A 25,060-nucleotide genomic window follows, 5' to 3' on the forward strand; every position below is an offset into this window, starting at 1 on the left:
TCCTGGTGGATCCCTGCAGCCACCCCAAGCTTTGGGAAGGATTTCAAGCTTATCTTGGTCCATTTGAGAAGCTTTTCTTTAAATTTAGGGGCAAAAAAATCACTGGGAATGGTCCAGAACTGTAAAATAATGGATGTTTTTGGGTGTTTTTGAAGTCAGCACCACAGATGAAAGAGGCCTGGGCAGGCTCCTTCAGCCACCCCAAGCTCTGGGAAGGATTTCAAGTTTATCTTGGTCCATTTGAGCTGCTTTTCTTTAAATTTAGGGGGGAAAATTGCCAAGAATGGTTCAGAACTGTAAAAATAATGGATGTATTTGTAATAATCCTGATAACCACCAAAAAATCCCTGTCCCAAACAAGGACAGGGATTTCCCAAAGGACAAGGACAGGGTGTTTCCCAAACAAAACACCCCAAACAAGGCAAAGTGCTGTCAGCAGGAAGGCGACTTGCTGAATTTATTTTTTTTCCTTTTTTTTTTTTAATGCAAAATGTAAAGTGTAAAATATACAATGTAAAATGTAAAGCATAAAATATAAAATGTAAAGTGTAAAACATAAAATGTAAAGCATAAAATATAAAGTGTAAAGTATAAAATATAAAATGTAAAATTTAATATATAACATATAGAATACATTATATATTAATGTAAAATGTATATAATATATTATAAATACATACAAATTTATATAATATATAATACACATTAATATATAAAATATAAAATGTAATGTATAAAATATAAAATGTAAAGTAGAAAATTCAAATGTAAAGTGTAAAATGTAAAGTATAAAATGTAAAATATAAAATATAAAATGTGAAATATAATATATAAAATATAATATATTATATATTAATGTAAAATTTATATAACATATAATACATACAAATTTTTGCAATATAATATATAATATGCAATAATATATTTACATTAACATATAAAATATAACATGTAACGTGTAAAATGTAAAATGTAAAATATAAAATATAAAGTATAAAATGTGAAATATAATATATAAAATATAACATATGATATATTAATGTAAAATTTATAGAATATATTATATAATACATACAAATTTATAGAATATTTTATATAATACACAATAATATATTTACATTAATATACAAAATATAACATGTAATGTGTAAAATGTAAAATAGAAAATTAAAATATAAAATATAAAATATAAAGTGAAAAATATAAAATGTAAAGTATAAAATGTAAAAGATAAAATATCAAATGTAATGTATAAAATATATAATACATTATATATTAATGTAAAATTTATATAACATATAATACATACAAATTTATGTAATATATAATACACAATAATATATTTACATTAATATATAAAATGTAAAAGGTAAAATGTAAAATGTAAAATGTGAAATATAAAATGTAAAGTGTAGAATGTAAAGTGTAAAATATAAAATGTAAAGTGTAAAGTATAAAATATAAAATACAAAATGTAAAATAAATATAAAATATAAAGTATAAAGTATAAAATAAATGTAAAATGTAAAATGTAAATATAAATATAAATATAAATATAAATATAAATATAAATATAAATATAAATATAAATATAAATATAAATATAAATATAAATATCCACCATATAAAATAAATACATAAAATATAAAATATATTTCTTTTTCCAGGGCAAGCTGGCCCTGGGAGCAGCAGCAGCAGTGTTGGCTCAGGAGATCAAAGCTCTGCAGGGCCCTGGGAACCGAGCCGGGCCCAGGGTGAGCCGTGCCCTGCTGGGCCCCACCCCAGGCTGCGATCAAATCTGCCCCAGCCCGGGGCAAACAGCCCGCGGGGGCACAGGCGGGCACAGGCAAATTGCCCTCGCTGACTGCTCCTTACCAGGGCGCGGCTGCCGTGCCAGGCCTTGCCCTTTCCCCTCTGCAAACTGCGGGGATAAACACGGAGCGCCGTCAAAACAGGCGCTGCCTCCCTCCCGCACACACCTGGGCACAGGGGCGGTGACACCGCGGCCTTGGCGCTGCCACTGAGACACACACACATATCCAGGGAAAATGTGTGGAAAATTTATTCTCAAGGATGGAGAAAACCAAGCCTGGGAGATGGCACCTCCTGCTTTAGGCAAAAAAAAACCAATCAGGACACAGCAGGAATGTGCAGGACCAAAATTTCTCCCCTCTCCCTGAATATTTCAGGCTAAAAGCAATCAAGACAGCACTGGTGGGATAAGGGATCAAAATTTCTCCCCTCTCCTTGAATATTTCAGGTTAAAACCAATCAGGACACAGCAATGATGGGATAATGGAGCAAAATTTCTCCCATCTCCCAGAATTTTTAAGGCCAAAAAACCAATCAAGACAAAGAAATGGTGGGATAAGGGACTAAAATTCCTCTCATCTCCCTGAATTTTTCAGGCTAAAACCAATGAGGACACAGCAGGAATGCGCAGGACCAAAATTCCTCCCATTTCCCTGAAATTTTCAGGCCAGAAACAATCAGGACAAAGAACTGGTGGGACAAGGGACACTCCAAGTCCTTGGCACCACCACAGAGACACCCACAGACAGGAACTCATGGAAAATTTGGGGGTCCAGGATGGAGAAAACCAAGCCTGGGAGATGGCACCTCCTGTTTCAGGCAAAAAAAAAACAATCAGGACACAGCAGTGGTGGGATAAGGGATCAAAATTTCTCCCATCTCCCAGAATTTTTAAGGCCATAAAACCAATGAGGACACAGCAAGAATGTGCAGGACCAAAATTTCTCCCATCTCCCTGACACACCTGGGCACAGGGGCGGTGACACCGCGGCCTTGGCGCTGCCACTGAGGCACACACACACACACAGAGACCCAGGGAAAATGGGGGAAAATTTGTGGAAAATTTATTCTCAAGGATGGAGAAAACCAAGCCTGGGAGATGGCACCTCCCAGGCTTGGTTTTCTCCATCCTTGAGAATAAATTGCCTGTTTCAGGCAAAAAAACCAATCAGAACACAGCAGGAATGTGCAGGACCAAAATTTCTCCCTGAATATTTCAGGTTGAAACCAATCAGGACACAGCAGTGGTGGGATAAGGAACTAAAACTTCTCTCCTCTCCCTGAATATTTCAGGCTAAAACCAATCAGGACACAGCAATGATGGGATAAGGGACCAAAATTTCTCCCCTCTCCCTGAATATTCCAGGTTAAAAACAATCAGGACACAGAAGGAATGCACAGGACTAAAATTCATCCCGTCTCCCTGATTTTTTAGGCCGAAAAATAATCAGGACACAACATGGTGGGACAAGGGACACGCCAAGTCCTTGGCACTGCCACTGAGACACACACACACACAGAGATCCAAAAATGTGGGAAAATGTGTGGAAAATTTATTCTCAAGGATGGAGAAAACCAAGCCTGGGAGATGGCACCTCCTGTTTCAGGCAAAAAAAACCAATCAGGACACAGCAGTGGTGGGATAAGGAACTAAAATTTCTCCCATCTCCCAGAATTTTTAAGGCCAAAAAACCAATCAAGACAAAGAAATGGTGGGATAAGGGACTAAAATTCCTCTCATCTCCCTGAATTTTTCAGGCTAAAACCAATCAGGACACAGAAGGAATGTGCAGGACCAAAATTCCTCCCATTTCCCTGAAATTTTCAGGCCAGAAACAATCAGGACAAAGAACTGGTGGGATAAGGGCCACGCCAAGTCCTTGTCACTGCCACAGACACACACACACACACACAGACCCAGGGAAAATGGGGGAAAATTTGTGGAAAATTTATTCTCAAGAATGGAGAAAACCAAGCCTGGGAGATGGCACCTCCTGTTTCCGGCAAAAAAAACCAATCAGGACACAGCAGGAATGTGCAGGACCAAAATTTCTCCCATCTCCCTGAATATTTCAGGTTAAAAACAATCAGGACACAGCAGTGGTGGGATAAAGGACTAAATTTTCTCCCCTCTCCCTGAATATTTTCAGGCCAAACCTCCCTCCTCGGGTCTGTCTCACACCTTTCCTTCTAAGGCAGCCTGGACTGAAGGATTTCCCCTTTCCCTGCTGACACACAGCTACGAAAAACGGATTTTTTATTTTCTTAGAAACGAGAAGTACAAAAATAAAACCAACAAAGAAAAAAAAAATACAAACCCAGACCTCCGGCTGAAACCACAAGACAGGAATTTGATTTTTTAATATTTTTTTTAAGGTGCTGAAAATCTAACTGGGCTGCCAAAGAGCAGCTCAGCCAGGCTGGGAGGAGCTCCCTATTGCCCAAAATCTGCATTTTTTTGCCCATTTTGAAGAGAGGGGAATGTGTGGTGCAGCTCCGTGGCAACCCCAATGCCTGCCACCAAATTTGGATTTATGGTATTTTTAAATAACAGAATTATTATTAAATGATTATCAAATTATAAAAGTATTAATTAAATAATATTACTAAATTATTAAATATTTTTATATAATAATTATTAAATTGTAAATATTTTAGTATTAAAATATTAATTATTATTAAATATTATGAAATTCTTTTCAAATGAAAGAGGAAATGGTGAAGAGCGTCCCAAACAATAAGAAAATGCCATTCCAGATATCCCAAATAGCAAACCCAGGCACAGCTCTGAGCTAAGCCACATAAATCCTTCCTGAGGAGCTGCTCCATCACTAAAAATATTGAATAAAGAAATTCAGTGAAGAGGGATGGACAGGGAATGGGAGAATTAAATATATGGAATTGAGAAAATAAAGTGGAGGAAGAAAGGGCCTGATGGAATGGCCCAGTGGAGTGGGCAAAAATAAAAATAAAAATAAAAATCCCCCATAAATAAAGGGCTCTGAGGCCCCTGATCCCACTGAGGGGTTGTTCCTATTTGGGATCAGGGACATTAAAACGGGAATGGCCCAGCAGAGCAGGGAAACTCCTCTATAAAATCCCCCACAAAGGACTCTGAGGCCTGAGCTGAGGATCACATAAATAACAAAAATCCCCTATAAAGGGTTCTGAGGCTCCTGATCCCTGCTCAGGGGTTGTTCCCATTTGGGATCAGGGACATTAAAACGGGAATGGGCCAGCAGAGCAGGGAAAAATAAAAATCCCCCACAAAGGACTCTGAGGCCTGAGCTGAGGATCACATAAATAACAAAAATCCCCCATAAATAAAGGGCTCTGAGACCCCTGATCCTGAGCTGAGGATCACATAAATCACAAAAATCCCCCATAAATAAAGGGCTCTGAGGCCCCTGATCCCACTGAGGGGTTGTTCCCATTTGGGATCAGGGACATTAAAACGGGAATGGCCCAGCAGAGCAGGGAAACTCCTCTATAAAATCCCCCATAAATGGCTCCAAGGCTCTCCCCTCCCTCTGCCCTTGCCGAGATAACCCCATGGCCGTGCCCTTGGAGCCTGCAGAGGCTGGAAAGGCAAACAGAGCTTTAAAAGGGTCTCAAATTCCAACCTCCCACTCCCTCCTCCTCCTCCTCCTCCTCCTCAGGAGAGCTCCTGAGCTCCTCGCACAGGCCCCAAAGGCCTCTGGAGCAGAAAAATACAGCTAAAAATATCTCCCACCCCCTCACCCTGCTGGATCCACAGCCCTGAAGGGTTTTCCTTGGCCTCTGGCCACGTTTGTCAACCATAAATGAGATTTTTTTTTCACTTTATTCCCCCAAGGCTGTGCTGTGCTCCAAGCGCTCTGCGCTCTGAGCTCCTCAAATCTCCCAATTTTGAGGCTTTTTTGCCTCATTGTGAGGGGTGAGCAGAAAAAAACCCAACTAAAAATATCTCCCACCCCCTCACCCTGCTGGATCAAAACCCCTGAAGGGTTTTCCTTGGCCTCTAAATGAGATTTTTTTCCCTTTTATTCCCCCAAGGCCTTGTTGTGCCACAAGCGCTCTGCTCTGGAATCCCAGCTCTGAGCTCCTCAAATCTCCCAATTTTGAGGGGTGAGCAGAAAAAAAACCAGTTAAAAATATCTCCCACTCCCTCACCCTGCTGGATCAAAACCCCTGAAGGGTTTTCCTTGGCCTCTGGCCACGTTTGTCAACCATAAATGGGATTTTTTTCCATTTTCCTGGCTAGGCTGTGCTGTGTTCCAAGCACTCTGCTCAGGAATTTCAGCCCTGAGCTCCTCAAATCTCCCCCTTTTTGAGGCTTTTTTTTTCTTTTTTTGAGGCTTTTTTGCCCCCCTGTGAGGGGTGAGGGTTCATTAAGTGGAGGTTTTGGCTGAGGAAAAATCTGGAATTGCTCCTGCTGATCCACAGCAAGGCCTGAAATGCAGGAATGAGCTGAGGGAAGAAGGGAATAAAGAAAAAAAAAATCCAAATTTTCCTTTGGGCTGGTGCTGTTTTGGGGTAGAGATAAACCACAGGGATCTGATGGATTTTAGAAGCCATGAAAGGATTTTAGAAGCCATGAAATTCCTTCATTTTCCTTGTGGATTCCCTGAAATTCCCTGATTTTCCCTGTGGAGCAGAGGGTGATGCTCAGAATTTCCTCACCCCAAAGCTGAGTCCCCAAGCACAGCACAAGAATAAAACCACAGGGAATTGATGGATTTTAGAAGCTCCCAAAGCCATGATATTCCACATTTTCCCTGTGGACACCTGGATGTGGAGCAGAGGGAGCAGAAATTTCCTCACCCTTAGAATTTTCACTCAGAATTTCCTCACCCTAGAGCTGAATCCCCTTTGCTCCCCCTGTTCCAAGCACAGCCAGGGTAAATCCACAGGAAATTTATGGATTTTAGAAGCCATAAATTCCCTGATTTTCCCTGTGGACCCGAACCTGGATTTTTCCCAACCACTCCTCAGGTTTAATTCACTTCAGAGCTGAAACAAGAGAAACAAAAATTACTTTTTTTAACAAAAAGGAAGGGAAAAATTGGGAAATTGGAGTTGTTCTCCTCCAGCCTTTCCCCAACAGCAGCAGCACAACAAGGTCCACTTCAAAAGTGTCACCTGAGCCACACCTGACCTGAGAAGATCATCAGCAGGGCCCCTGGGGATGCTAAAAATTGCCCCCAATTACTCTGTGGGCTGCTAAAATTCGGCATAATTGCCTTAATGACACCTAATGGCAGCTGGGCTATGCAAAGAAAGGCAGCACACGTGGGATGAAAAAGGCTCTGACCACATCTGGCCCAGGGTGAGAAGCTCCTGCTGGTCCCACTCTGCTCCTTGCCCTGCCCAGCAGGTTCCAGAAGATCAAAGCCCTGGGTGTGATCCTCGATTTTGGCTCTCTCCAGTTTGGGATAAAGGGATTTTCCAGTATCTCCCAGTGTCCTTCAACTGAGGCCTGTGTAATCTGATTTCTTTCTTTTTTGCTGATTTGTTTTCTGGCTTTCCTTCTTCTCCAAAAGATGAAAACCCTGGGTATGATCCTCATTTTTTGCTCTCTCCAGTTTGGGATAAAGAGATTTTCCAGCATCTCCCAGTGTCCCTGTCCTTCAGCTGGAGCCCATTCCTACTCCCCTTTTAAACTACATTTATTTTTTTATCCCCCTTTATTTTTATCCCCTTTTATTTTTACTCCCATTTAATTTTTAGCCTCTTTTTTTATCCCACTCTTTTTTATTCCCCTCTTTTTACCCCCCTTTATTTTTACCCCTCTTTTTTATCCTCTTTTAAGACCCATTTATTTTTTATTTTTAATTCCCATTTATTTTTATCCTCCTTTATTTTTTATCCCTTTTTATTTTTATCCCCCTTTATTTTGTATCCCCTTTTTATCTCCTCTTTATCCCCCTTTATTTTTTACCTCCCTTATTTTACCCCCCTTTATTTTTATCCCCCATTATTTTTTACTTCCCTTATTTTATCCCCTTTTATTTTTATCCTTTATTTTTTACCTCCCTTATTTTATCCGCCTTTATTTTTTACCTCCCTTATTTTATCCCTTTTTATTTTTATCCTTTATTTTTTATCCCTTATTTTATCCCCCTTTAATTTTATCCCCCTTTATTTTGTATCCCCCCTTTATCCCCTCGTTTATCCCCCTTTTTTTTTTCCTCCCTTTTTATCCCCCTTTATTTTTTATCTCCATTTTTATCCCCTTTGTATCCCCCTTTATTTTTTACCCCCCTTTTATCCCCTTTATTTTTTACCTCCCTTATTTTATCTCCCTTTATTTTTACCCCCCTTTTATCCCCTTTTTTACCCCTCTTTTTTTTTTTACCTCCCTTTTTATCCCCCTTTTTTAATCCCCCTTTTTTCACCCTTTTATTTTTCTAATCCCCCTTTCCCAAGCATTTGAAGTCGCCAATTCTCCTTTACTCCCTCACAAACCTTCTGAACCCCCCCAAAAATGCCTCCGTTCTCCTTCAGGACTCAAAACTCCCAAATTTTTTAGGAGCCAAAGGATCTTTTATCTTTTCCTTTTGCAAAGAGGCCACAACTGCTTCAGAGAGGCCGAAATGGGGAGGAAAAAAAAATCAAATTTAGAAAGAATTCTGGCGCAGAATCCCACCCGCAGCAGCAAAACGCTTCTTAAAGAGAAAGGAAAAATATTGTGCTGAGCACAGGGAGGGGGTAAAAACAACCCTGGAGTGTTTATCCCTGGAGCTGACAGATCCCAGCTGTTCCCAAATCCCAAATTCCCAAAAAAGGGCCGCGCTTCCCTCTCGCCTGACGCGGCCCCGCGGACGTCAGCGGCAGCAGCAGGGAGCTCCAAAACAAATGACGTGGGAGCAAAAGCTGCCAGGGAGGGCTGGAACACAGCCAGGCTGCCAAAGATGGAGATCCTGATGGAATTCCAGCCCTGGGGAGCCCCGGGAATGTCGGGGAGCCGCTGGAGAGGGGCTGGGCCTGGAGAGGTGAGGCCTGGAAGTGGGGAAGGAGTGCGAGAGATTCCGTCCAGGGAATCTGGCAGAAAATGGGGAATTGTCAGTGGGAAAAGAGATCCCATTCCGTGTTCTGTATGGGACCAGGGGGTCAAGCTGCCAAAGATGGAGATCCTGATGGAATTCCAGCCCTGGGAGCCCCGGGAATGTCGGGGGGCTGCTGGAGAGGGGCTGGGCCTGGAGGGGTGAATCCAGCCTGGAGTGGGGAAGGAGCGCGAGAGAGACAATCTCTGTTTTCCTGGCATAAAATAGAGAATTGTCGATAGGAGAACAAATCCTGTTCCTAATGTACAGAGCCAAGGGGTTTTGTCCTTTATTTCTGTGGGAGAAATAAAGAATTGAGAAATTGAAGAGGAGAGCTCATCCAGGGAGAGGGGGATGAATCCAGCCTGGAAGTGGGGAAGGAGTGCGAGAGATTCCGTCCAGGGAATGTGGCAGAAAATGGGGAATTGTCAGTGGGAAAAGAGATCCCATTCCGTGTTCTGTACGGGACCAGGGGCTCTGGAACACATCCAGGCTGCCAAAGATGGAGATCCTGATGGAATTCCAGCCCTGGGGAGCCCCGGGAATGTCGGGGGGCTGCTGGAGAGGGGCTGGGCCTGGAGGGGTGAATCCAGCCTGGAGTGGGGAAGGAGCGCGAGAGAGACAATCTCTGTTTTCCTGGCATAAAATAGAGAATTGTCAATAGGAGAACAAATCCTGTTCCTAATGTACAGAGCCAAGGGGTTCTGTCCTTGATTTCTGTGGGAGAAATAAAGAATTGAGAAATTGAAGAGGAGATAGGAACATCCAGAGAGAGGGGGATGAATCCAGCCTGGAAGTGAGGAAGGAGTGGGAGAGATTCCGTCCAGGGAATGTGGCAGAAAATGGGCAATTGTCAGTGGGAAAAGAGATCCCATTCCGTGTTCTGTATGGGACCAGGGGGTCAGGCTGCCAAAGATGGAGATCCTGATGGAATTCCAGCCCTGGGGAGCCCCGGGAATGTCGGGGGGCTGCTGGAGAGGGGCTGGGCCTGGAGGGGTGAATCCAGCCTGGAGTGGGGAAGGAGCGCGAGAGATTCCGTCCAGGGAATGTGGCAGAAAATGGGGAATTGTCAATAGGAGAACAAATCCTGTTCCTAATGTACAGAGCCAAGGGGTTTTGTCCTTGATTTCTGTGGGAGAAATAAAGAATTGAGAAATTGAAGAGGAGAGAGGAACATCCAGGGAGGAGGAAGTGAATCAAGCCTGGAAGTGGGGAAGGAGTGCGAGAGATTCAGTCCAGGGAATGTGGCAGAAAATGGGGAATTGTCAGTGGGAAAAGAGATCCCATTCCGTGTTCTGTACGGGACCAGGGGGTCAGGCTGCCAAAGATGGAGATCCTGATGGAATTCCAGCCCTGGGGAGCCCCAGGAATGTCGGGGGGCCGCTGGAGAGGGGCTGGGCCTGGAGGGGTGAATCCAGCCTGGAGTGGGGAAGGAGCGTGAGAGAGACAATCTCTGTTTTCCTGGCATAAAATAGAGAATTGTCAATAGGAGAACAAATCCTGTTCCTAATGTACAGAGCCAGGGGGTTTTGTCCTTGATTTCTGTGGGAGAAATAAAGAATTGAGAAATTGAAGAGGAGAGAGGAACATCCAGGGAGAGGAGGATGAGTCCACCTGGAAGTGAGGAAGGAGTGGGAGAGATTCAGTCCCAGATATCTGGGAAAAAATAGGGAATATCTGGCAGAAAACAGGAAATTGTCAGCGGGAAAACAGATCCTGTTCCATGACCCAGTAATGGACAAAACCAGGGGGTTCTGTCCTTTATTTCTGTGGGAGAAATAAAGAATTGAGAAATTGAAAAGGAGATAGGAACATCCAGGGAGGAGGGAGTGAATCAAGCCTGGAAATGGGGAAGGAGTGGGAGAGATCCAGCCCAGGGAATCTGGGAAAAAAAATAGGGAATATCTGGCAGAAAATAGGGAATTGTCAGCGGGAAAACAGATCCTGTTCCATGTCCCAGTTTTGTTCTTTCTTGTGAAAGAGAGAAATAAAGGATTGGGAAATAGGAGAGAACAGAGAAACATCCAGGAAGACGGGGATGAACCCAGCCTGGAAGAGAGGAAGGAGTGGGAGAGATCCAGCCCAGGGAAGGAAAAATCCACATTACAAACTTCAAAAGATTCATTATTAGATCAGTGGGGAAAATAATCTAAGTATCAGTTCTTAATTAAATCGTTTAGTATTAAAAGATCTTGTAACAAATAAAATCATTTCACTAATAAAAAATAATAAACACCTCGATCTGATCATCTCAAACACCTTCAATCCCAAACTCAAAAAACCAATACACCCGCAAAAGCCATAATCCCCTAACCCTCCCCCTCGAGACATTCCTAATTTCTGCCTTCGTTCCTTAATTTTCATTCAGGTTTTTAATTCATTTCCCTTAATTTTTCATTTCGGGTTTTCCCCTGCTCTGCTGACTGAAGCATTGCTGAGGGAACAGGAAATTCTGTTCCGAAATAAAAACCTTGAGGGGGATAAAAGGGTGGTGGGAGATAAACCCCATCCAGCAAGGTTTGGAAGGAAAATGTGTGTCATTTCCAAACAAGATGATGTCCCTGCCCCAGCGAAGGTCACCTTAAACCCCGCTCAGGAAAGCTGAACTGGGGCTCAGCCTGACTCCAGAGCTATTTTAAACCCGGGGAGGTTGAAGGGCACCTGCTCCAGCAGGGAATGTTTTATTTAAAGGCTATTTGGTTGCTCAAGCTGGGCTCAAAATGTCATTAAATTATTAAAAATCCTTTTTTTTTTTTTTTTTAAAATTATCCATGCCATGTCATTCATATCTTCCCCTCCAAGTTGTGTCTTCTTCCTTGATTTTTATCCCTGATTTTGCAACATCTGTCAGGTTGGTTTTGGCCTCTTTTGGTCCTTTGCACTGCACCTCATTTCCTCCCAGACCATTTTCTTGTAGTCACTAAATAATCCTTTGTTTTAACCAGCAGGAATTTATGGATGTGAATGAGAGGAGCTCACACCCTGTGCTGGGGGGATGTGATGATCCACACCCATTTTTAAACCTTTTTATTTTATTTTTGGGGTTTGTTTTTTTTTTTTTTTCTGAATACATGGGATCAGCTGGGTTGTCTGTGGTAAATATTTCATGGGAAGCTGATCCAGCCTCCCTGCCCAGATGGCTCCAGCTCTGGAGCAGGGATTAGGGGGCACAGGCAGATGTTGCCTCAGCACAAGGGTTTAAATTGGGATTAGATGGGCTGGGATGGGGCTGGGGGGCAGAGAATCCAAGGAGAAGGAGAAGGAGAAGGAGAAGGAGAAGGAGAAGGAGAAGGAGAAGGAGAAGGAGAAGGAGAAGGAGAAGGAGAAGGAGAAGGAGAAGGAGAAGGAGAAGGAGAAGGAGAAGGAGAAGGAGAAGGAGAAGGAGAAGGAGAAGGAGAAGGAGAAGGAGAAGGAGAAGGAGAAGGAGAAGGAGGAGACGACGACGACAGCGCACACCCAGATTCCTCCATCTTGCCTCCTAAACCCCCATTCTAAAAACCCCAAAATTCTACTTTTTCACCCTGTGACAAATTCACCATCATTCTACTCAAACTCCTGTGGCTCGTAACTCCTCACACAGAGTTGGGAATTGTTTCCAAGGGCTAAAATCAAAGGCACAAAAGGTGGTTTCGACTCCGTGCCAAGGTCTCCGAGCCCCTTGCCAGGGCCTTGAGTCACCCAGGAACGTGCTGGGTTCCCACAGCCCAGCAGAGCCGGGGTTATTTGGGGAACAGGACGGGCAGAAATTGAGCTGGAGCTGTTTCACAACACCGGAGAGAGCTCGGGGTTTGCTCACAGAGCAGGGAAATGAGGAGCGGGGAAAGACGTGAAAGATGGGAGGGATGGACAATGGGAGAGGGCAGCAGGGCATGGAATCATCAGGGGGAAATTTCTGGGCGCTCCTCGAACATCCCCGGGGACAAGAGGGGGACAAAGGGCCTGGAGGAGCCAAAGGGGGGGTGGCTGCAGGATTTCGTAATGGGCTGAGTCAGAGCCGGCATTTCTGGGAAGGAGGGAGGGAGGGAGCAGGAACCGCCCCCGGCAGGGCCGCGCTGGGAGCGGGAATCGGCGCTGCCGCCGGGGCCTGTGGGGAGCCGGGAGCGGAGATCCAGGGGAAGGTGGAGCTGGGACTGGGGCTTGAAAATACAGACACTTATAGTTATAGTTATTTCTACTTATATTTATACTCATATTTCTATGTGTATTTCTGTTTCTAGTTATAATTATATTTATATTTATTTATGGGTATAGGTTTAGTTATATTTATTGATACTACTTATATCAATATATACTTATATTTATACCAATATTTCTATGTGTATTTCTATTTCTAGTTATAATTCTATTTCTATTTATTTATCCATATTTATGGGTATAGGTATAGTTGTGTTTATTGCTACTACTTATATCAATATATACTCATATTTATATTAATATTTCTATGTGTATTTCATTTTCTATGTATATTTCTATTTCTAGTTATAATTCTATTTCTATGTATTTATCCATATTTATGGGTATAGGTATAGTTGTATTTATTGCTACTACTTATATCAATATATACTCATATTTATACTAATATTTCTATGTGTATTTCTATGTCTAGTTATAATTATATTGCTATTTATTTATCCATATTTATGGGTATAGGTATAGTTGTATTTATTGATACTACTTATATCAATATATACTCATATTTATATTAATATTTCTATGTGTATTTCTGTTTCTAGTTATAATTCTATTTCTATTTATTTATCCATATTTATGGGTGTAGGTATAGTTGTATTTATTGATACTACTTATATCAATATATACTCATATTTATATTAATATTTCTATGTGTATTTCTGTTTCTAGTTATAATTCTATTTCTATTTATTTATCCATGTTTATGGGTATAGCTATAGTTGTGTTTATTGATACTATTTATATCAATACATACTGATATTTATACTAATATTTCTATGTGTATTTCTATTTCTATGTGTATTTCTATTTCTAGTTATAATTCTATTTCTATTTATTTATCCATATTTATGGGTATAGGTATAGTTGTATTTATTGCTACTACTTATATCAATATATACTCATATTTATACTAATATTTCTATGTGTATTTCTATTTCTATGTATATTTCTAGTTATAATTCTATTTCTATTTATTTATCCATATTTATGGGTATAGCTATAGTTGTGTTTATTGATACTATTTATATCAATACATACTGATATTTATACTAATATTTCTATGTGTATTTCTATTTCTATGTATATTTCTATTTCTAGTTATAATTCTATTTCTATTTATTTATCCATATTTATGGGTAAGGTATAGTTGTATCTATTGATACTATTTATATCAATATATACTTATGTTTATACTCATATTTCTATGTGTATTTCTATTTCTAGTTATAATTCTATTTCTATTTATTTATCCATATTTATGGGTATAGCTATAGTTGTATTTATTGATACTACGTATATCAATATATACTCATATTTATACTAATATTTCTATGTGTATTTCTATTTCTATGTGTATTTCTATTTCTAGTTATAAATATCCATATTTATGGGTATAGGTATAGTTATATTTATTGATACTACTTATATCAATATATACTCATATTTATATTAATAATTCTATGTGTATTTCTGTTTCTAGTTATAATTCTATTTATATTTATCTATCCATATTTATGGGTATAGGTATAGTTGTATTTATTGATACTATGTACATCAATATATACTTATATTTATACTAATATTTCTATGTGTATTTCTATTTCTATGTATATTTCTATTTCTAGTTATATTTCTATTTATTTATCCATATTTATGGGTATAGGTATAGTTGTATTTTTTGATACTACTTATATCAATATATACTTATATTTATACTAATATTTCTATTTCTATGTATATTTCTATTTCTAGTTATAATTCTATTTCTATTTATTTATCCATATATATGGGTATAGGTATAGTTGTATTTATTGCTACTACTTATATCAATATATACTTATATTTATACTAATATTTCTATGTGTGTTTCTATTTCTATGTATATTTCTATTTCTAGTTATAATTCTATTTCTATTTATCCATATTTATGGATATAGGTATAGTTGTATTTATTGATACTATTTATATCAATATATACTTATATTTATACTAATATTTCTATGTGTATTTCTATTTCTATGTATATTTCTATTTCTAGTTATAATTCTATTTCTATTTATTTATCCATATTTATGGGTATAGGTATAGTTGTATTTATTGATGCTACTTATATCAATATATACTCATATTTGTATTAATATTTCTCTGTGTATTTCTGTTTCTAGTTATAATTCTATTTCTATTTATTTATCCATATTTATGGGCATAGATATAGTTGTATTTATTGATACTACGTGTATCAATATATACTCATATTTATACTAATATTTCTATGTGTATTTCTATGTATATTTCTAGTTATAATTCTATTTCTATTTATTTATCCATATTTATGGGTATAGGTATAGTTGTATTTATTGCTACTACTTATATCAATATATACTCATATTTATACTAATATTTCTATGTGTATTTCTATGTCTAGTTATAATTATATTGCTATTTATTTATCCATATTTATGGGTAGAGGTATAGTTGTATTTATTGATACTACTTATATCAATATATACTCATATTTATACTAATATTTCTATGTGTGTTTCTATTTCTATGTATATTTCTATTTCTAGCTATAATTCTATTTCTATTTATTTATCCATATTTATGGGTATAGGTATAGTTGTATCTATTGATGCTACTTATATCAATATATACTCATATTTATATTAATATTTCTATGTGTATTTCTGTTTCTAGTTATAATTCTATTTCTATTTATTTATGGGTATAGGTATAGTTGTATTTATTGCTACTACTTATATCAATATATACTTATATTTATACTAATATTTCTATGTGTATTTCTATTTCTATGTATATTTCTAGTTATAATTCTATTTCTATTTATTTATCCATATTTATGGGTATAGGTATAGTTGTGTTTATTGATACTACTTATATCAATATATACTTATATTTATATTAATATTTCTATGTGTATTTCTGTTTCTAGTTATAATTCTATTTCTATTTATTTATCCATATTTATGGGTATAGGTATAGTTGTATCTATTGATACTATTTATATCAATATATACTTATATTTATACTCATATTTCTATGTGTATTTCTGTTTCTAGTTATAATTCTATTTCTATTTATTTATGGGTATAGGTATAGTTGTATTTATTGCTACTACTTATATCAATATATACTTATATTTATACTAATATTTCTATGTGTATTTCTATTTCTATGTATATTTCTAGTTATAATTCTATTTCTATTTATTTATCCATATTTATGGGTATAGGTATAGTTGTGTTTATTGATACTATTTATATCAATATATACTTATATTTATACTAATATTTCTATGTGTATTTCTATTTCTAGTTATAATTCCATTTCTATTTATTTATCCATATTTATGGGTATAGCTATAGTTGTATTTATTGATACTATTTATATCAATATGTACTTATATTTATACCAATATTTCTATGTGTATTTCTGTTTCTAGTTATAATTCTATTTATATTTATTTATCCATATTTATGGGTATAGGTATAGTTGTATTTATTGATACTACTTATATCAATATATACTCATATTTATATTAATATTTCTATGTGTATTTCTGTTTCTAGTTATAATTATATTGCTATTTATTTATCCATATTTATGGGTATAGGTATAGTTGTATTTATTGATACTACGTATATCAATATATACTCATATTTATACTAATATTTCTATGAGTATTTCTATTTCTATGTATATTTCTATTTCTAGTTATAATTCTATTTCTATTTATTTATCCATATTTATGGGTATAGGTATAGTTGTATTTATTGATACTACTTATATCAATATATACTCATATTTATACTAATATTTCTATGTGTATTTCTATGTGTATTTCTATGTGTATTTCTATGTGTATTTCTATGTGTATTTCTATTTCTATTTCTATTTCTATTTCTATTTCTATTTATATTTATATTTGTTTCTACTTATATTTATACTAATATTTATATATCTATTCCTATTTATATTTTATGTATATTTCTATTTCTGTCAATATCTACATCTATATTTATGGGTATAGGTATTGATGTATTTATTTATACTATTTATATTTATATTTATATTTATATTTATATTTATATTTATATTTATATTTATATTTATATTTATATTTATATTTATATTTATATTTATATTTATATTTATATTTCTCCACTGAGCTGGTGGGATTCGGAGGGAGAGGAGTTTTCCTGCCTGTCCCAAACAGGAAGAATGGCCTGTGGTGGAATGGGATGAACTTTAAGGTTTCTTCCAACCCAGCCCACTCTGGCATTCCATGATTCCATGTCTCCCACAGGCTTTAAAACCCTGGAGAAACAAACTCTGCCTTTATCCTGTTTTTGGGCTGGTTTTTTTTTTTTTTGCCTATCAAAGTGCTCTATTTCTATTAAAAACTGCTAAAAAAATTCCTCTTCGCCTCAGATGTTGATTTGTGACTGAACAAAGAGGAACAACAACTCAGTTTTCTGGCCTGCAACCACTTTTCTTCTCCGAATGTTGCCGGAAAATCTCTGAAAAACTCCTGGAAAATCCCTCCACCACGGCTGGGAAGAAGAGCAGGCAACATTGACACCTGCTGTCGGGAATTTGAACAGCCACGCACTCCAGGATTCCCTGAGAGCCATGAAAATACAAAAAAATAGAGTTCCGACAGAGAGGATTGCTTTGAGAAAGCTTTATTTAATCACGATTATTGCACACAATGAAATCCAGGGGATGGATTGGCTGGGAGAGGGTTGGCGATCACTAGGGCCAGTTGCAGCAGGAGCAGGCGGGGTCGAAGACCAGCCCCTGCTCGCAGCTCTGCACGAAGGTCTGGCCGTTCAGGCAGTTGTAGAAGTTCCTCCTGTTGTTGGGGTCTGCGTAGATCCCGTTGGGTTTCCCGGCACAGAATCCAGAACCACCGGAGCCACCGGAGCCGCCGGAGCCACCGGAGCCACCAGAGGTGGTGGTGGGAGCCTCAGTGATGGGAGGAAGGGGCTCAGAGGGGGGAACGCAGTCTGGAATGCAAGAATTCAACCAGGAAAAGGTTTATTTTAATGTTCCTGGTGTTTCACACCTCCATAGGAATGTTGGGAGGCTCCATCAAGGAGCTGCTCCTGTTGCTGGTGGTGGTTGTTGGAGACTCAAATGGGACGAGGGGGAACAGAGTCTGGAATTTAGGCTGGAAGGGGTTGGAAGTGTTTGATTCCACTCCATCCTTCATAGGAATTTTGGGAGTCTCCATGAAGGAGCTGCTCCTGCTGCTGATGGTGGGAACCTCAAATGGGAGGAGAGGTGGACACAGTCTGGAAATCAGGCAGGAAAGGGTTGGAAGTGCGTGGTTCCTCCTCATCCTTCATAGGAATTTTGGGAGTCTCCATCAAGGAGCTGCTCCTGCTGGAGCTGGTGGTGGTGGGAGCCTCAGTGATGGGAGGAAGGGGCTCAGATGGGGGAACACAGTCTGGAATGCAAGAATTCAACCAGGAAAAGATTTATTTTAACGTTCCTGGTGTTTCATCCTTCCCACACCTCCATAGGAATGTTGGGAGGCTCCATCAAGGAGCTGCTCCTGTTGCTGGTGATGGGAGACTCAAATGGGAGGAGGGGGAACAGAGTCTGAAATTTAGGCAGGAAGGGGTTGGAAGTGTTTGATTCCACTCCATCCTTCATAGGAATTTTGGGAGTCTCCATGAAGGAGCTGCTCCATGAAGGAGCTGCTCCTGCTGCTGATGGTGGGAACCTCAAATGGGAAGAGAGGTGGGCACAGTCTGGAATTTAGGCAGGAAGGGGTTGGAAGTGCGTGGTTCCTCCTCACCCTTCATAGGAATTTTGGGAGTCTCCATGAAGGAGCTGCTCCTGCTGGAGCTGGTGGTGGGAACCTCAGTGATGGGAGGAAGGGGCTCAGAGGGGGGAACGCAGTCTGGAATGCAAGAATTCAACCAGGAAAAGATTTATTTTAACGTTCCTGGTGTTTCATCCCTCCCACACCTCCATAGGAATGTTGGGAGGCTCCATCAAGGAGCTGCTCCTGTTGCTGCTGGTGGTGTTGGGAGACTCAAATGGGAGGAGGGGGAACAGAATCTGGAATTTAGATTGGAAGGGGTTGGAAGTGTTTGATTCCACCCCATCCTTCATAGGAATTTTGGGAGTCTCCATCAAGGAGCTGCTCCACAAGGAGCAGGTTTGTTTTAACGTTCCTGGTGTTCCATCCCTCCCACACCTCCATCAGAAGGTTGGGGGTCTCCATGAAGGAGCTGCTCCATCAAGGAGCTGCTCCTGCTGGTGGTGGTGGGAGCCTCAGTGATCTGAGGAAGGGGCTCAGATGGGGAACACAATCTGGAATTTGGGTGGGAAAAGCTTCAAAATGTTTCACCCCTCCCACAGTCCCACAGGAATTTTGGGAGTCTCCACCAAGGAGCTTCTCCTGCTCTCCTGGAGCCACTCACCGCCGCTCTGCAGCCCCAGGCCCTTCTTCAGGCTGGAGATCAGGGGGTATTTGCCTTCCTTGCAGAAGTCCCCAGTGAAGTCATCCATGTCCAGGGCCCACACCATGGCTCCTCCAAAGTTGTTCTTCTTCAGCCAGTCCACCTGTGGGGAGGAAAATCCTGATGAGCGCCAGGAATTGATCCCACAGGAGAATCCAGCCCCATCCCAGCTCCCAGCACTGCCCCCAGACCTTGAGGCCGAAGCTCTTGATGTTGTCGTAGCCGACCCACTCGCTGCCCTTGTAGGCGTAGGGGACGTCCTGGGGTTCATCCCAAGCCTGGGTGGCTCCAGAGCTCAGCAGAGAGCAGATCTAAGGAGAAGGAAGCAGGAATGTTATCCACAAAAGGGAAAAGCTCAGGCTCTGCTCTTGCCTTGGGTTCATCCTCTGGTTTTGTGCTGCCACCCCATTCCCTGAGTGCACAACTCCATCCTGGTGATTCCATGGAGAGCTCTGTGCCTGAGCCATGCAGAGAACTCCATGGGAGCTTCCTGATCAGTTCCTTCAAATGGAAGCTTCCTGATCAATTCCTTCAAATGGAAACTCCATGGGAGCCTCCTGATCAATTCCTTCAAATGAAAGCTCCATGGGAGCCTCCTGATCCATTACTTCAAATGGAAACTCCATGGGAGGTTCCTGATCAATTCCTCCAAATGAAACCTCCATGGGAGCCTCCTGATCAATTCCTCCAAATGAAAGCTCCATGGGACGTTCCTGATCAGTTCCTTCAACTGGAAACACCATGGGAGGTTCCTGATCAATTCCTTCAAATGAAACCTCCATGGGAGCCTCCTGATCAATTCCTTCAAATGAAAACTCCAATGGGAACTTCCTGATCAGTTCCTTCAAATGGAAACTCCACGGGAGGTTCCTGATCAATTCCTTCAAATGAAACCTCCATGGGAGCCTCCTGATCAATTCCTTCAAATGAAACCTCCATGGGAACCTCCTGATCAATTCCTCCAAATGAAAGCTCCACGGGATGTTCCTGATCAGTTCCTTCAAATGGGAGCTTCCTGACCAATTCCTTCAAATGATCTGAGTGAGGAATGTGATGGAACATCCTTACCTCGTAGTAAGCCAGAGTTCCAGCCTCCCTGGTGTAGGGCCCAGCGGGGCCAGGGCCGGATGCTGGAGCTCCAACGGAGGTGTCAGATGGGTTCTGCAGGGTGAAGCTCTTTCCATAGGTTGGGAATCCCACCAGGAGCTTCTCAGCTGGGGCACCATTGCTCTTCCAATAATTCATGGCGTATTCCTGCAAGAAACCAGTCCCACTCAAGCCTTTGCTAGGATTTGTGGGATGAATTCCTCGAAATCTCACCCAGGATCGGGGAGCTGTGGGTGCCCCAGAGAGGCACTCACAACGTTGAAGTATTTGTAGTCGCCGCTGTCGGCAGGGCCGGCGAACAGGGGGCTGTTCTCTCCAGTGTTCCTCTCCCAGGAGCCGTGGAAGTCGTAGGTCATGACATGGATGTAATCCAGGTACCTGCAGGGAGAGGGGCTCTGTCCTCACCTGAGGGCCCGGAGCTGCCATCACCCCACCCTCAGGGGCTCCTTCACCTCATCACTCCCAGGAAATCCCTCAAATCCCACCAGGGACCCCAGGTTTGTCACTCACTTGCCAATCTCAGCGATCTCGTAGCCAGCCTGGATGGTGGAGAGTCCAGCAGCCACAGCAGCAGTGACCATGAGCCGGGGCTTGTTGCTCTGCTTGGCTTCCTGCTCGAAGGCTGCCACCATTTCCTGAGGGACCCAAGGCACAGCAATCACCTGCGGGCTCTCAGGGCTGGGGCTTTGCAGCCACCCAGGGCTCAGAGGCAGAGCTGTGGCCAGCAGGGCCTGGAGCCAAGCCCACCTTAACCAGGACGGTGAAGAGAGACTTGTCCTGGGCAGGGCTGCCCCTGGAGCCGGGGTATTCCCAGTCCAGGTCCAGCCCGTCGAACTGATACTGGCGCAGGAATTTGATGACGGAGTTGATGAAGGTCTGGCGGTTCTCAGGAGTGGAGACCATGGTGGAGAACCTGGGCAAGCAGAGCGGGAGAGAGGTGGGGTTCCCATGGAGCCCCTTCCCCTTCTCATTTTGTTCCTACGTTGCCATTTAGGGCTGGAAATGGTTAGAACTCACTTGGCTGTGCCGAAATTCCATCCTCCAATAGCCAGCAGGGTCTTCAGGTCTTTGTTCCTGAAGGGGAAGAGGCAGGAACCTGAGTTTTTGCATGTCATAAAATCATAGAATGGATGTCCACAGCACCCCTGAGCTGCTAGCCCCATGCTCAGAGGATGGAGCTGTCCCCATGTCCTGCCTTGGCTGTGTCTCTGTCCCTCTTCACTCAGCATCCTTGTCACCAAAAAGGACAGGGAGGGAGCAGAGAAGGGCAGAGAAGGGCACAGGATGGAGATGGAGCAGAGAGGGGCACAGAAGGGCACCGGAGGGAGCAGAGCCCTGCTGGGGCTCCCAGCACTCACTGGTTCTTGAGGCCATTGAAGGACTTGTAGAGCGTCTCGTCGTTCCACTCGTAGGTGGTGATCTCGTTGTTGTTCATGCCGGCGAAGGCGTAGATCAGGTGGTTGCACAGGCAAGGGTCGACATTTTCAGGGGTGAACTTGCCCAGGCCTGGCCTGTACTGGGCCCAGTTGGTGAAGTAACAGGTCAGCACATAGGCAGTGCCTGCGGGGAGACAGCGGCCATGGAGGGGCTGCAGTGCCCGGCACGGCCCGGCCCTGGGCACGGCATTGCCACTGTGGGCACAGCTCCTGTGCCAGACTGCAGGGCAACATCTGTTCTATTGCATCTGGATGGCAGCTGCCTTCTGTCAAGTGGGCAGTTTGCCTTATCTCTCCCACAATCACTTCTCCCTTTGGACAGGACATCTGCTGATAACAGCTATTTACTATCACTGCATGGCTGACCAGAACCACAGCATCCCACTGGGAGATGCTCTGCCCATAAAGAGGAGCCAAGCATTGCTACCCAGATATAATCTGGAGATTCTGGAACACCAGCACGGCTTCTGCACTGGATTGCCCAGAGGAGCAGCAGCTGCCTCTGCCCCTGGATCTTCAGAGGCAGAGACTGCACCTTTCTCCAGGATCCTGCTCCAGCAGAACCAGCCCTGACACTGCAGGAGGGCTGAGCCACAATTCCAATGGCACTGCTGCCAACAGCCTGACCCACAGGCTGTCAGGTTGGGTTCTGACTCTGGCAGTGTTGGTTTAGTTTACTGCATTGCTTATTTTATCCTTTTATTTCCATCCCTATTAAAGAAAAGTTATTTCCTCTCCCATACTTTTTACCTGAGAGCCCCTTAATTTAAAATTTACAGCAGTTCAGAGGGGTGAGGAAGGTTCACATTCCCCATTCCAGGCGAGGCTCCTGCCTTCCTCAGCAGACTCCTGGCTTTCCAAACCCAGACATCTCCGTGTGCGGGGCACAGCTTGGCCAAAGGCAGCGGGGCCGGGCACCCTGGGCACCCTGGGGCTCCCTGGGCACCCTGGGGCTCCCTGGGGCACCCTGGGGCTCCCTGGGCACCCTGGGCTCCCTGGGGCACCCTGGGGCTCCCTGGGCACCCTGGGGCTCCCTGGGCACCCTGGGGCACCCTGGGGCACCCTGGGGCACCCTGGGCACCCTGGGGCTCCCTGGGGCTCCCTGGGGCTCCCTGGGCTCCCCCAGCCCCGCAGCCCCAGCCCTTCCTCCCCGGCTGGCCAGGGCTGGCTCAGGGCACCTACCGAGCTGGGCGTTCAGCAGCAGGGCCAGACCTGCAGGGCACAAGGAAACAACAACACACGGTCACTGCTGGGCCTGGGCAATGCAAACCCTGCAGCAAGGCTCTGCCCACAGGCTCAGGCACAAGAGTTTCGCTAACATTTCTTCAAGAACTTCATTTCTCCAATGAAATAAAGTAAAAGCATAGAGAAGACCCCAAACAGATGCCAAAGGAATCATTTGAACTTTAGGTTTATATCTAAAAGCGCATTTCAATTGCAGCCTGCAATGAACTCTGTCCATGCTCAGGCAGAAGCGTTTTGCTAACATTTCTCCAGGCACTTCATTTCTCCAATGATTTCAGGTAAAAGCACCTAAAAGAACCCAAACAGATGCCAAAGCAATCATTGGATTTTAGGTTGAAGTCTAAAAGCACATTTCCATTGCAGCCTGCAGTGAGCTCTGTCCATGCCCAAAGCAGAGCAGATCCCCAGCCCCAGCAGCGCTAAAGAAGAGAAATTTCCCTCCCCAAAGGAAATTGAGAAATCTCTGACAGAAAAGAGAGAGCAGCGCTTTCATCCCTCCCCCCGCGGGGCAGGCAGCCGAGCAGCAGTGCCAGAGCCCCCAGCCCTGCTCAGGAGGGCACAGAGCTCCAGCCCAGCAGCACTCACCGGTGAGCAGAGTGAGCTTGGCCATCCTGGACCAGACTGATGTGCTCGGGCTCTCTGCCTCTTTTATACCCTGCTCCTCTCTGCTGCCAGCGTGGGACCCACAGCGATGGACAAACATTGCGCAACTTGGCAGGGAGCAGTGTCACCAAACCTGTCACCAGCACAATGGGCTCTCCAGCCGCAGGGGTCACTGCCGTGGGGCTGTGCCACGTCCTGGAGCTGCACGGGCAGATAAAGAGCGGGATTAGATTGTGGGATTGTCCAAATGTTGTTCCAACAGCAGCTCTGTGTCCCCCGATGGCTGCAGGGGTGACCTTGTGCTATCCTTGAGCCCTTCCCAGGGGCTGGCACTGCCCAAGCCCAGCCTGGGTGTCCCTGGTGGGAGCGGCCCCAGGCAGGGCTGAGCGGGGCTCCGGCTCCAGCCCGGCCACTGCCGGGGCTCTGCGCTCACTGCGGGCTCTGGGACAGAGGGACCCGGGCGCTCTGAGCTCTGCTGGGCTCTCCTCAGGGAAACACAGGAAGGTTCTTTATTTCTTGGAGGTTCAACTCCACAAGGCACTCCCCGGATGATGAACCCTGTTAATTTTCCTCTCACATCTGTCCCCTCATTTTCCCGCTCAGCTCTTTCCCAAACTGAGACACCCCTGTGTTGCTGAGCATTCCCATTTTTCCCTAAGTGAAGCTCCATCAGCTGAATGCCTCAAAATATCCTTTCCATATTTTATCTTCTGTCCAGATGGAGACTCCAAGCTCCCTCCCTGTGTGGGGAGATTGGGGATTGGATTTCTTCCCTTTTCCCTCTGTCGGACAGAGGGACCTTGGTGCTGTGAGCTGTGCCTTGCCCACCCAGCTGAGGTGGGGTCTCCTCTGGAAGCAGACACGAGGAGTCCCATCACTAAAGAAAAACCACATCGCTTTTTACTGAGTCATTCTCCACCTGATAAATTCTTCTGTAAGAAGCGGTTGCTTTTGTCATCTCCTTTCCCTAATCTCCTGACATCCATGGTCACAAGAACAAGTGGGAGGACAATGCAGCAGAAGCTGATTCTGATTCACTTTGGTTACATCAAGCCTTGTGCCACACCTCTGTTTTGGTAATTCCAGTGTTGGTGTTCCCAGCAGCCAATGGAATGGGCAGGATGAGAGTTTTACCGGGAAGAGG

At 42.7% G+C, this 25,060-nt stretch overlaps 1 protein-coding gene across 1 annotated transcript; it reads right to left on the reverse strand.

Annotated features, from left to right (window-relative positions):
• Positions 1-17,724: 17,724 nt before the first annotated feature.
• LOC141725276 (acidic mammalian chitinase-like) lies at positions 17,725-24,031 on the reverse strand. Its single transcript, XM_074528184.1, has 11 exons — positions 23,899-24,031; positions 23,251-23,280; positions 21,991-22,192; positions 21,650-21,706; positions 21,380-21,545; positions 21,143-21,267; positions 20,887-21,010; positions 20,594-20,779; positions 19,717-19,836; positions 19,487-19,628; positions 17,725-18,058 (listed from the first exon to the last, which is right to left on the reverse strand). Exons 1-11 carry the CDS (start codon positions 24,014-24,016, stop codon positions 17,805-17,807), a joined length of 1,524 nt encoding a protein of 507 aa, XP_074384285.1. The 5' UTR covers positions 24,017-24,031; the 3' UTR covers positions 17,725-17,804.
• Positions 24,032-25,060: the final 1,029 nt, after the last annotated feature.

This window comes from Zonotrichia albicollis, chromosome 28, assembly GCF_047830755.1.
Source record: "Zonotrichia albicollis isolate bZonAlb1 chromosome 28, bZonAlb1.hap1, whole genome shotgun sequence".
NCBI classification, from domain to species: domain Eukaryota; kingdom Metazoa; phylum Chordata; class Aves; order Passeriformes; family Passerellidae; genus Zonotrichia; species Zonotrichia albicollis.